The following is a 13,878-nucleotide window of genomic DNA, read 5'->3' as shown; positions in this document are numbered from 1 at the left end:
ATGTCAGTAATGATCCAAAGTACATTACAGCTAAAGTAAATGTTTTGTCTTATTTCAAATGGCAGTAAAGAATTACTTTTAATCAGGTACTATATTTTGTATTATCTCCATTTATTCACGAGTAGTAGAGTAGTCTTTCTATTCAGTCTAATCTAGTGACTGGAGTGACATAGGGTTTTTTTAATTACTTTTGTGTCTCCTGTGTGTTGATGATGAGAATGTGAGTGAAGGAATTACTTACCTATCATTATGCAGTAGCATTTTGAGGAAGGGGGAACAAGTCCCCAAAAATAACGTTTATGGGAGGGTGTTCTGTTCTCCCACAAAAGGACAGGATGCACCTTACCCTTCCCACAGGTTTTTTTGGGAGGGAGCTCTTCTTCTCCCACATCCTATCACAAAGGGTAGCTTGCAGCTCAGCTGTTTTTCCTGAGTTCCTGACCTGACCTGACCTGAAAGTCTCCTTATTGTCTCAACTTCTTTTGATTCCTCTTGTCTTCATGAGGAATCCTGCAGGTGGCAACAGCCCAGATTTGGAAGTATTGCTCCAGGTGCACACTTTCAGGCTGTTGTTTACATGAATCTGAAATGCCAGCCAGAGATGCTTTCCTGGCAAAACCCATTCTGGATCAAAATTAAAGATTAAAAATGGACCCAGTCACCTCTTGGACCAGGGGTTAGAAGATGCATTTAAAATAACACATTTAATTGAAAAGATGATAAATCATTATTGCAGTTACTTCTGCTGCAGTTAATTTTGCAAAAATTTCTATTATAGACCCTCGCTTTTTTCAGATTATCAGAAAATTAGGAAATACTGATAATTCTTGTTAACTTCTGGAAATGTGCTGGAAATGGCCCACCTTGATTATCACTTCAAAAGGTTTTCTCTCCTCCCACCCCACTCTCCTGCTGGTAATAGCTCATCTTAAGTGATTGCTCTCCTTACAATGTATATTTTTTCATGGTCTGTGTGTATATATAAAATCTCCTCACTGTACTTTCCACTGAATGCATCCGATGAAGTGAGCTGTAGCTCAGGAAAGCTTATGCTCAAATAAATTGGTTAGTCTCTAAGGTGCCACAAGTACTCCTTTTCTTTTTGCGAATACAGACTTACACGGCTGCTACTCTGAAACCTGTCATTGAGGAATAGGTTATTGTCATCTGCCCAGAAAAATATTTATTTTATTTTATTAAAGTTATAACTGGAACATATACTTTGCACCCACATTCCATTTCTGCATGAGTTAATTAAGTACACATTGAAACGTTGCTAAGAAATGCCATTGGGCAACAGTGGGAAGTGGCATTGGGCAACAGAAATATGGTCAGCAGTGGGAAGCTGAGTTTTCATGTGAACTGCATTAATACCTCTGTAAGACTGAAGTTGAGTCCTATAGTTTATAAACTGTTCAGGATCTAAGCTTTTATGGAATTCAATTACATAGAGGTCCAGAACTTGAGTATAGCCAGAGTTGGAATGCATACTCATGTAACTTCCTGTCTATGTTGTTACCCTGATCCAGGCAGTCACATAAGGTGTGGAAAAGAATAAAATAATTTTGTGGTAGTTTCTTTCTGTTTAAATGGCAGTTCTGGCAGAAATTGTTTAATCAGAGAGGAATCTCAGAAGTAGACCCGCTAGGGTGCAAGTTGAAGATGCAAACTGCAATTTTCTCCTGGTTACAGATGCAACAAATGATATTGTAATTTTGTAACCTAAATATATTGGTTTTCTTTTGGGGGTGACAGTTCCACTAAGTGCGGTGTACTAAAGTTAGTATTTTTCTTTTTGTTACCAGATCAGATCCAAGCAATGAAGACATGAGAGGCCAGTAAGATAAAAGACCTGTCATACATTAACTTTGGCAGTGGATGTACAAGCCCCTGGAACAGGAAGGAAGACCTAAAACAAACAAACAAACAAAACCTATATACAGTGCATTCTGTTGGTTCCTTTCATTATCTTTTACAAGGGCCCAAGATGAGTAAGCTTTTTAGAAAATGTAGTGCATCAGATATGTACATACATGAATTAAATTAAATCTTTGCTAAGTCTGGAGAAAATACTAAAATTAAAATAAGCATCTGCAGTCATTTAAGTTTTATTGTGAAATACAATTTAAGCTTATAATACATCATTTAAATATCCAGTTTTTCGAAGTTACTAATGATTTCTGTGTGCCTGCATAATTTTTTGCATGTCCAAACTTGAGATACCTTTTAAAGAAGACTTTTTCAGAATGTGGATGTGCAGCAGTTCTTGAAAAGTAGGTCCCCATAAGGTGTCTCAAGAAGGGCACTCAAAATCAGTAGTCACTTCTGAAAATCTTGTCTCCTGGTTTTAGCTTTTCAGAGTATTTTTGTAACATTGCAGGTTAAAATGTGATATGTGTTTGTTATAAATGATTGCAGATGTTTTTAAGGAATTGCTCATAATGTAATGTATGGTTATGTTGTAATGTAACAGCTGTACACACATTTCTATCAATAAAATATAAGATACACAACATGTTGTTTTTAAGCTGAATTGTGTTTCAGTCATTGCCTCTTGATGGTTCTCAGTTTTGAATTGTTAACATTTAATCTAAAATTTCCTTTTAATTTTTTGTCTAATTCACTGAGAATAAGAGAACGGAATGCGGTAATAGAATCGAACTTCCTTTGCATAAAACTGTGTTAGAATTACTTCTCTTTGGTAAACTTTCATATAAGTTACACCTTTATGCCTGGCACTTCAAAAAAACTACCATTTAAACTTGCATTTTGAAAATGAAGTTTGTCCACTCTACTAGAACATTATCCTCTTCCTATTGTCATATAAAGTATCTTTTTACGTATCTAATGTGGTAGACTAAACTGTTTAGCATCAAATCCTTGCAGCAAACTAGCTGGATGGAAAAACATCCCAGATAGCAATTTAAGTTGATCTGCTCATGCCTGGGAAATAGATTTTATAATTCTGCTAGGTTTTTCTCTGCAGGAATAAAAAATCCAGAATTGTGGATTGAGGGCACAATATTTAGTACTATTGGAATGTATTGGATATAGTAATGGAGTGAATGGCTAAATTATGAGGGAATGTCAGCACTGAATTCTTACGACATTTTCCCTGCCCGCTCTCGTTTTCATTTAAAATAATATGAAAAACCTATTGAAAGCGCTTCTCTGGGAGATGCGAAGTCACCCTTTACAGAGAAATTTTTGGAGCAAAGAGAACTGCATGATATAGTGGAATAGCTTCATATATTTTCAGTTAATTAAATAGTTATGTGGAAACTAGTACTAGCTCAACCCGTTCATTACAGGCAACTAAATATTCATATAAAAATGTTCTTACTACGAGTCAAAGCTGAAGAATATTTACTCCTGATACTGCCTCTTCTCCAGACAGTACCTATCCTTCATGTCTTGTCTCCATGGCATCAGATGTTACTGAGGGTATGTCTACACTGCAATAAAAATTCATGACACCGAGTCTCAGAGATTGGGTCAGCTGAGTTGGGCTTGTGGGAATTGTGCTGCAGAGCTAAAAATGGCAGTGTAGATGTTTTGGCACAGGCTAGAGCCTGGGCTCTGAGACCCTCCCAGCTATGAATATTATCCACTGTATATTACTAACTTGTTTTGGATCTAGGTAATATATGAATAAAAAAGAAAAACACTCAGCGGGGATGTAATTTTTCTTGGATTAACTATTTTTTAAATAAAATAGTCTCGATAGGCTGAAGTTTTGTAGTTGTAACTAAACATAACATTAAGGGTAAAGTTGTACCTAATGCTGAAAGAAAGTTTAAGACCCCGTATCATATGGTTTAACTAGGTATGTGACTTTCTTGCTTAAAATGTGTCTGAGTTTAGACCTTGATGTTCCCCTTCTTGGATAATGACTACTCCTTAAAGTGCTAAAGTTTACTTTCTGTACTTAGAACTGCATCTTCTCTGTTGTGGGAATCTGCTGCTCATCAGGCTTGGAATTGCTGATTTCCCCCCCCCCCCCCCCCCCGCCAAACTCTCAAAGAAAGGCAAACTGTTACTGCTTTCACTTGCTCCAGTGCAGTTTGCCTTGTGAACTGCATTGATACTGCTCCCCAATCTTCTGCCTTTATGCTCAGATGCAGATGTTTTTTGCAGCAGCACATTAAGGGCTCTTTTCTTTTAACATTTCTTGATATCTTTTCCTCCTTCCATCTTGGTCTTAATCTGTAGTGAGAGGTTTTCAGGAAAGGAAGAGCGGGGACTCCCATTTCCTAGTGATTTATTCCCCAAACATTTCAACCATTGAGAGGCCCATTTGGCAATGTCTAAAGACTTCTATTCTTGTGTTTGGATGTGAGCTGCACAACTCCAGAAAGAATTAATGCCAGTATGGTAGGGTTAGGAATGACTGCATTAAAATACCTCCTAAGAGTGTATTAAATTAGTTTTTTATTTGGATGGTCTGTCCCTCTTTCTCCAATCTTCTAAAATTTTGGCCTCTTGTAGGCTGCCATCCTACTGAAGACAATAGTACATGTGTATATGACTTTAGAGAGTTAATCCTTTTATGAAAGCTGTTTCTGTTTTCTAATGGCTTTTACATTAGTTTGTCAGTTCTGTATAAATACACTCTAGTTACAAAAATGGTAAAATAATGTATAATTTTTAATGATGATGATTATTTGTTATTGCCATAGGAAAAGAACAAGTGAGCACAAAGTGGCAGCCTCATACTTCTTTTATTTTTTTTATCATCTAGAATTTAAGAAATTCATTACTTTGAGCAGATGTGTGTTAAGAATAAATGTAAATGACTTTGTTTACTATAACTAACAAGCAACGTGGAAATGCTGATGACAGATTCTAGGCTGGCTATCTTGAAGCAAAAGTCAACTGTTAAATGCACTAATATGTCTTCTTAGAAAAAATCACTAGGGCACTGACCAATAAATTACATATTCATTTCCAGCAGGCTTTAATTCCTGGAATGTTTTAATTGCTAAGTGGACTAGAGATTTATAGGGGGGATGAAGGTGTCCTACTCTCTGCACTCCATTGAGAATGAGCACATAGTGAGATATGAAGTGAGTGGTAAGTTATCATATTCTGCTCTATTCACAGGTGTAAATCCAGAATAATTAACTGAAGGGGCTGCTTAAGATTTATACTGTTGCAACAGAGCAAAATTTGTCCCAAGGACTGTAAATCACACCATTCTTTCCTGTGTCTATGCAAAATGCTGCTGTTGTACTCTTCTCCAAAGGTTGATGGCCTGTCAGTCTTTTACTGCTGTCAGAACACTAACAACATTACTTTATAATGCCAAATAATTAGAATAATGTGTTGTACCGTGAAACTCTTAGTGTGTGTGTGTTTAATGCTTGTGAAAGATGTCAGACTAGCAGGAGGTAACACGCATGTATCAGAGAGATTAAAAAAAAAAACACCTGTTTTAAAATGTTGATATATCCCAATTTTTATTGAAAATCCTGCATTTTGACTGATTTTTAGCCATTAGTTGTAGAGGTGCATTGATCTGCTTGGGGGCCTGGATCAACATTCAGTGCCCAGGCCAGGGAAGCTAATGATCCAACCAGCGGACCAAATTCCTTGATGAATCCTAGTCACATGCTATCTGAGGCATGTTGCGCATATACTAAGAAGATTCATCTGCTATGTAATATAGTAGGCCTGATTGGGGGTGTTGTGCATAGATATTATTATGGCTACTGCCTAATCTTAATACAGGACTTCTTCTTAATGGTATCTTATAACTAATGCCAATTGTGGTGGTGGTTTTAACACTATTCTATACCCTTAATATGATGTGAGGCTGTGTAGTACATGCCATGGTAATTTATTTCGTGGAAGCATCTGCAGTGATACAAACTAGTGCTTTATAATTAATTTACCAATGTTCAGCCAATTAGATTACTATTCATATCCACATGAACTTCTCTAGAGAGCAAGTCCTTAGTTTGGTAGAATGGTTCTGTAGGAACAGATAATTCTAGATGAGTTGTTGCTGGCATCCCACTATAAGATTGAGCTAGGTTTGCTTTATTTCACTTTTCTAATGAAGGTGTTTCCCATGCTATACTAATTTGATACCCATAAATGCCACTGTTCTAAATATTTTTTTACAAAATTATTAATTAAATGAAAGTTATAATACCAATAATTTATAATACCTGTGACTTGAAGGTCTTAGTGTTTTATGAACTATCTATTAAATGTAAACACTCCTATGAGATATACATTATCCCAATTTTACTGAAAGGAACACTGACGCATAGAGAGGCTAAGTAATTTCCCCTGTGACATGCAATGGGCACCTCTGAAAATCAGGCCAAGCTTATTTAGGAACCTAAATATGTATTTAACAGCCTAATTTTAGGCATCTAGATTTGAAAATAGCTTTGAAGAGTAGTAACTACCATATAGGCTCAGCAAGACGGTGACTGGGCAAAATATTATTTGGCCATCTTAAACTACTGTCTCTGCCAAAGGCTGTCATCAGTTTAGCCTTAGTAAAGGGAAAGAAGGACATTGGGGAATGTGGGGAAGGCACCAAGATAGAGTACATGGGGAAGGAGAGGGAAGAATAAGATGTGTGTTTGGGGTGGAATAGAGTAAAGTTCTAATGAGCTCAGAATAGCAACAAAAGCAAATGATTGAGCTAGATGATTGGGCAGGATACAGATGAAATTTAAAAGGAAAAACTGTATCTAAAAAAGGAAATGGATAGATAATAAAATGGAAAATATCATAATGCCACTATATAAATCCATGATACGCCCACACCTTGAATACTGCATGAAGTTCTGATTGCCCCATCTCAAAAATGATATATTAGAAAAGGTACGGAGAAGGGCAATGAAAATGATTAGGGGTCTGAAATAGCTACTATATGAGGAGAGATTAAAAAGATTGGGACTTTTCAGCTTGGAAAAGAGATAACTAAAGGGGGATATGATAAAGGTCTATAACATCATGAATGGTGTGGAGAAAGTGAATAAGGAAGTGTTATTTATCCCTTCACATAACACAACAACGAGGGATCACCCAATTAATAGGCAGCAGGTTTAAAACAAACAAAAGAAAGTACTTTTTCACACAATGCACAGTCAACCTATGAAACTCGTTGCCAAGGGATATTGTGAAGACCATAACTATAACTGGGTAAAAAAAAATTTAGATAAGTTCATGGAGGATAGATTCATCAATGGCTATTAGCCAAGATGGTCAGGGATGCATGCGCTTGATGTCCCTAAACCTCTGACTGCTAGATGCTCAGACTGGATGACAGGGGATAGATCACTTGATGTTTGCTCTGTTCCGTTAATTCCTTTGGAAACAGCTGGCATTGGCCACTGTTGGAAGACAGGATACTGGACTAGATAGACCATTGTTCTGACCCAGCCATTCTTATAAACCAGTAGAGCCATTATTTTGCACTTTATAACAGTACAGTAAAACTACAGAGTTACAAACTACAGAGTTACGAACTGACCGGTCAACCACACATTTCATTGGAACTGGAAGTATGCAATCAGGCAGCAGCAGAGATTCTTCCCCCACCCCCAAAAAAAGCAAATACAGTACAGTACTGTGTTAAATGTAAACTACTAAAAAAATAAAGGGAAAGTTTAAATAAAGATTTGACAAGTTAAGGAAACTTTCTTGCTTTTTAATTTAAATTAAGATGGTTAAAAGCAGAATTTTTCTTCAGCATAGTAAAGTTTCAAAGCTGTATTACATCAATGTTCAATTGTAAACTTTTAAAAGAACAACCATAACGTTTTGTTCAGAGTTATGAGCAACCGCCATTCCCAAGGTGGTCATAACTCTGAGGTTCTACTGTATTTCAAGAGCTCATTTAGGATTAAATCAAGAATTGATTAGCCAAATCAGTTCGTAATCATGTGGCACAACTTTACCTGCCTACACAATTCTGATTGGCTAGCACTCATGTAGGCAGGTAAACCTTTTTCAGGTACTTCCAAGGTAAAAAGATGGTATTGTAATACTCCGGCTTTACAAACACTCAGGTATCCTTTAAATTCTTACAAGTTAAGAATAGACACTGTCAACCTGGGGGAAAAATTAACACAGAATCAGTACTTGACAACTTTAAAAGTTATCCACTGAGCATTAGATGTAAGCAAGTCAGTGTGGCTGATAACTTTTATGGAAATGACTTCTAAACAAACTGGATTGGTTCCTAAACTAATCCATTACAAGGGGAGGAAAAACACCATTTCCCCCATCTAAAAAAAGCTGACCCATGTTGCAACTAAGTGTTAAGCTGAATTTTGACAGTTCTTCGAGTGATTGCACATGTTCATTCCACTCTTGGTGTACGTGTACCTCATGCACAGTTGGACTTTTTTTTCCCTCCAGTGGTATCTGTTGGAGTGGTGTAAGCACCCACTACTGCTGCATGTCACTGCGTGTCTGTATAAAGGGCCCCGCTGCACCAGAGTCCGCTCAGTTCCTTCTTACAGCTCAGGACAGTCATTGGAATTACTTGGCTTGCGTTAGCAAGTGCTTTGTGTCCTCATAGTAAATTTATTGTAAATAGTTTTCTAGTTGATTAGTACTTAGTTAATAGTGTAGACAAGATTGTTTTTTTTTTTCAGGCCCCAGTTTGGGGTTTCCATTTCTTGGTACCAAAGGATGCCATGGTAACAAAGGCGTCAAACCCTGTGTCTTTTGTGCTAGGCTGATGCCCGTGAGCAACCCACACTCAAGGTGCTTGAAGTGGTTAGGGGAAGCTCATAGTTTTGATCATTGCCAGCTCTGCAAAGATTTTAAGATTAGGACAAGGAATGACAGAGGAACCAGGCTAAAGTTTTTGCTCATGGAGGCAGCCCTGAGACCTCTGTCAGAGCCTATCCGTTCAGACTTGGCACTGAGTGCCTTGGCATAGGTTAGGAGCGTACCTCCTATGTTGCCTGAAAACGGGCACTGCTCGCCCTCCCCAGTGCCAAAGAAGAGGCACGAGACCTACAGGCAGAGTACTGAGAGAGCAATGTCCCTGGAACCGAAATCCTCAAGGCATGGGGATAAGAGTAGAATGCAGCTGAAACCCAAGCATTCCTCTTCTCTGATACCACAGAAAGTGGCACCAAGGCAGGTCCTTTTGAGTCTGGGGCTTGATGGAGCGCCTTTTACATCTGTAGTCCCTGGACCGTCTCCATACTGACCATGCTGGAGGCATTTCTGGTAGTTAGAGATCGATTGCGCCTTTCAGTACAAGTATTCCCGACAGTGCAGGAGACCACGCTCTTGGTTCCAGCAGACCTAGAGGCTCCAGTTTCATCGGTGCAGCACTCAGTATCGCGACAACTGCCATTGCCTCAGATTCCATGCCTCACAGTCCCATTGAAAGGCAAGCCTGGAATGTTGGCTGTGCTGGGTTCTACTCCGACCTGGTACCGGTCTCCAGCACTATTAGGAGCAGTCTCTTCAGGGAGCATCTTCCCCCTCTCCCTCCCATTGATTGTAAGACTCAGCAAGAGTTATTGAAGAGGGTGATCTCAAGCTTGAGGATCCGGCGGAGTTGGTTAGGAGACCTTCCCCACCCTTTTTGATATTTTGGCCACCACAGAGCCTTAGTGAGCGGCCTTACCTATTAATGAGGCAATTATGGGTCCCATTAAGTCTCTCTAGCAGACCCCTTCGTCCCTTCCTCCCACCTCAGAGAGGGCTGAATGTAAATATTATATTCCGTCCTAGGGGTTTGAATATCTGTACTCTCATCCCTCCTAGGTTCTCTCCTAGGTGGTGTCAGTAGCCATTGAACAGGAACAATAGGGCCAATGGGGAGCAATCCCCAAATCAAAAGATGTGAAAAAACTAGATCTGTTTGGTAGAAAAATGTATTCTACTGAGAGATGCAACTCAGGGTTGCCAGCCAACATTCTCTTTTGGGACATTATGATTTTAATGTTTGGGATTCCATATTAAAGTTTAAGGACATGCTGCTGGAAAATGCTAGGCAGGAGTTCTCTTTTGTTGATGAGGGGATATCTGTAGTAAGAACTTTGCTGCAGACTGCATTGACTGCAGCAAACTTGGCAGCTAGGACCATGGTTTCTGCAGTGGCCAAGCTCAGGAGCTCTTGGCTACAGTCCTCTGAGCTTCTGCAAGAAGTCCTACAGACATTACAAGACCTGCCCTTTGAAGGGTCTTCACTGTTTTTGGAGCAAACCAACTCTAAGTTCCATGGCTTGAAGGACTCTAGGATGACTTTAAAGTGTTTGAGGTTGTATACTCTGGCCCCATCCAGAAAACATTTCTGCCCTCCGCATACCTGCCATTACTCTTCCCCTACTCCTTATTAGTACCTGTAGAGAAAGAAGTGTAGAGGTTATAGACATAGACCACCTACTTCTTCTGCCTCTGAATCAATGCCTGCTCCATTTAGACACCCAGGGAGTACTGAACAGGTGTTTTGATGAGTTGCTTGAAGATGCCATGACAGTCCAGGTTTCATCTTCTCTCATATTCGCAACTGCCTTTCCCACTTCCTCAGTGCTTGGTCCTGCATAAGCTCGGACCAATGGGTATTAAGTACTGTATGTAAGGTGATGAGTCATTCCTGAACTAGAGCCTGGTTAAGTCACATGCGTTGATTAATCATTCTTATGCTAGGTTTCAGCCAATATACAAGTCAGGAGCTGGGCTGGTGACTCAAGGCAGATATATAAGCCTCAAAGGAGAAACAGTAGCTCAGCACCTGGCTTATGGATTGGATGGAGCCTAGCACAGGAATGACTCATCAATGCATGTGGCTTAATCAGGCTCTAGTTCAGGGGTGACTCATCACCTTACACACCTCTAATTTGTTTCTACCTTTCCCTTTTCAGAGACCACTCTCGCACGGAGCCACTCCTCCAGAAGGTTCAGGCTCTCCCTCAGGTAGGAGCCATAGAGGAGGTTCCACAGTATCTGAGGGAAGGGGTTTTATTTCCATTATTTCCTAGTCCTGGAAGCAAAAAGAGGTCTCAGACCAATTTTAGACCTGTGCCAGCTCAACAGATATCTTAAAACGCAGAAAGTTTTGCATAGCAATCCTGGCTTCTGTTATTCCTTCCCTGGATCCTAAAGATGGATATGCTGTCCTCAGTTTAAAAGATGCCTCTTTTCAGGTGGCAATTTATCAGTCACAAAAAGTATCTCACATTCGTAGTGATACATTCTCATTACCAGTTCACTGTGCTGCCTTTCAGCCAGTCAGCAGCTCTGCAGGTTTTCAGAAAATGTATGTTAGTGGTAACTGCTTTCCTGAAAAGGGCAAGGAGTGCCAATCTGCCCTTACCTCAGTAGTCAAAGGCCAGTCCAGGCTCTGTCCAGTGTACATCTTATCCAGTCAACTTTTGAAGTTCTAGGTCTACTGCTCAACTCAGATAAGTCTACCCTTTGTCCAGTTCAGAGGGCAGAGTTTGTAGGAGCAGTATGGACTCTACTCAGGACAGCTTTCCATCCAGACATGAAATTCCGAACAATTTGATCTCTTGCTGCAGATCTCAAGGCTCACCGAGTCATAACAGCTTGAAATTGTATAAGAGTCCTAGGGCATATGGCCTCATCCACATACGTATTCCAGCAAGACGGACTACATCACAATATCTTAATTGTTGGCTGGCTTCCATTTATTAGCTAAGTTATCACCATTGGAACTTTGTATTGTGTGTTCCTCTTGAGTATTTACTTCTGTAGATTGGTAGGCAGATCCAGCCAGTGTTTGCGTAGGCGTTCCCTTTGTCTGCCTTTAACCTTTGCTAATGTTGGTGACAGATGTATCTGCCCTGGTGTGAGGGCCTCATCTGGATCCCCTCCAAACTCAGAGTTTAAGGTCCTCAAAGGATCTGTCCCTACATATCAATGTCAGAGAGCTAAGGGCTGTCTGCCTAGCCTGTCAAGCCTTCCTATCTCAGGTCTAGGGGAAAAGCCTGTTTGTTCTCACAGACAGCATTGCGGCAATGAGCAGGGAGGAGTTCGTTTTTCCCTGCTTTGTCAAGTGGCAGTTCACCTATGCAACTTTTACATTGCCAGTTCATTCAGTTTGGAAGCCTCTTACCTTCCAGGAGTGCTGAACGAGCTGGCAGACTGCCTAAGAGGAGTCTAGGATCATTTATGAGTCACTCTGTCTGCCTGGATGTAGACAGACACACGTTTTCCAGCAGTGGGGAATCCCCAAATAGACCTATTTGCAACCAAAACCAAGAGGAAATGCCATCAGTTTTGCTCCCTACAAAGTCACAGTGCTGGTTCCATGACAGACGCTCTCCTGGTACCCTGGTCAAACAAGCTTTGCTATGCTTTCCTCCAGTCCCACTCCTACATAGTGTTGCTAAAGATCAAACTGGACCATGCCCGGATTATACTAATAGCCCCAACGTAGGCTGGCAGCACTGGTTCTCCACTCTACTGAATGGGTCAATGGAGGTTCCAGCTTCGCTTCCACTGGACCAAGACTTAATCTCCCAAGATTATGGTTGACTGCTCCCCCTGAATCTGTGGGTGCTTCATTTTAACAGCCTGGGGCTTCCATAGCTAGATCCTAAAGAGGAATTTTGCCCAGAGCAAGTTTGCAATGTCTTGTTAAATAGCAGAACACTCTCTACCATGTCTACTTACATGTCAAAATGGACGCTTTTTTCCATCTGGTCTCATGAAAGGACTATCTGTTGCACTTAAAATAGCAATTGCTTCTATCAAGGTCTGTTTTGCAGCAATATCCGCTTTCCAGCCTTGTGGATATCCATTCTATATTTTCTAATGCTATGACAATCAGATTTGTGAAGGGTCTGGAAAGGTTGTACCCTCAAATGAGGGAGCCTGTCCCCCTTGAGACTTGAACCTAGTTAGTCGAGGCTCATGGGGCCTCCATTGAAGCCTCTAGCAATGTGCTCCTTGCTTCCTCGTTAAGCTGCATATTCTGATATCTGAAACACTGTATGCCAACGGTTCTCAAACTGTGGGTTGCGACCTCTTTTGAATGGGGTTGCAAGGGCTGGCTTAGATTTTCTGGGGCCCAGGGCTGAAGCCCGAGTCCCATTGCCCAGGGCCGAAGCCAAAGCCTGAGGACTTCAGCCCTGGATGGTGGGGCTCCGGTTGCAGGCCCCCTGCCTGGGTCTAAAGCCATTGGGCCTCAACTTTAGTCACCCTGCCCAGAGCAGTGAGGCTTGGGCTTTGTTCTCCTCCACACACACCCAGGGCAGTGGGGCTCGGATGGGCTCATGCTTTGGTCCCCCTCCTGGGGTCGTGAAGTAATTTTTGTTGTCAGAAAGTGGTCGCAGTGCAATGAAGTTTGAGAACCTCTGCCTTATACAATCTTTTTTTAAGGATAAAGTATATTTTCGCCCTCATCCAAGATTTCTCTCAAAAGTGGTATCTAATTTTCATATTAACCTGGTGATTTTCTTACCTACATTTTACCCCAGATCACTTGCCAATAGAGAGGCGCAAGGCCTGCACACTTTCAATGTTAGAAGAGTTTTGGTGTTCTACAGAGACAGGACTCAGCAGTTCCATTTGTCAACCCAACTATTCATGGCCATCACAGACAGACAGAAGCTGAAGCTGCGTATCTTAAATAGAGTCCCCCGCAGTGTAGACCAGGGTAAAATAATTTTACTCCACTGTAAAATAAAACTCGAGTGAACTATATTGAATCCTCTAATGTGCCAATATTAAGCCTTCTAGAAATTATTGGCTCATGTGATAGTTTTCCTTTGATTCTAGAGAGGGAGTTGAGAGGAAGGGATGGTTTGTGGTTGTGGCATAGGATTGGGGAGTTAGGAGCTCTGAGGTATGAAACACTTCTTCAACGTTGCTTTCACAAGCACATCATACATAAAATAAATATTTAAGAATTCACACACA

General features: G+C 40.6%; 1 protein-coding gene across 3 annotated transcripts in view; it reads left to right on the top strand.

The window, feature by feature from the left end:
• Positions 1-2,515, top strand: part of ARL6 (ARF like GTPase 6) — a 37,020-nt gene extending 34,505 nt beyond the window's left edge. For all 3 annotated transcript variants that reach the window (XM_048869950.2, XM_048869962.2, XM_048869955.2), the window contains exon 10: positions 1,806-2,515. In XM_048869950.2, the coding sequence (XP_048725907.1) occupies positions 1,806-1,831 (26 nt within the window). In that variant the 3' untranslated portion in view covers positions 1,832-2,515. The remainder of the gene's footprint in view (positions 1-1,805) is intronic.
• Positions 2,516-13,878: the final 11,363 nt, after the last annotated feature.

This window comes from Caretta caretta, chromosome 1, assembly GCF_965140235.1.
Source record: "Caretta caretta isolate rCarCar2 chromosome 1, rCarCar1.hap1, whole genome shotgun sequence".
In the NCBI taxonomy this organism is placed as follows: Eukaryota; Metazoa; Chordata; order Testudines; family Cheloniidae; genus Caretta; species Caretta caretta.
This window is presented reverse-complemented; position numbering and strand designations above follow the sequence as displayed.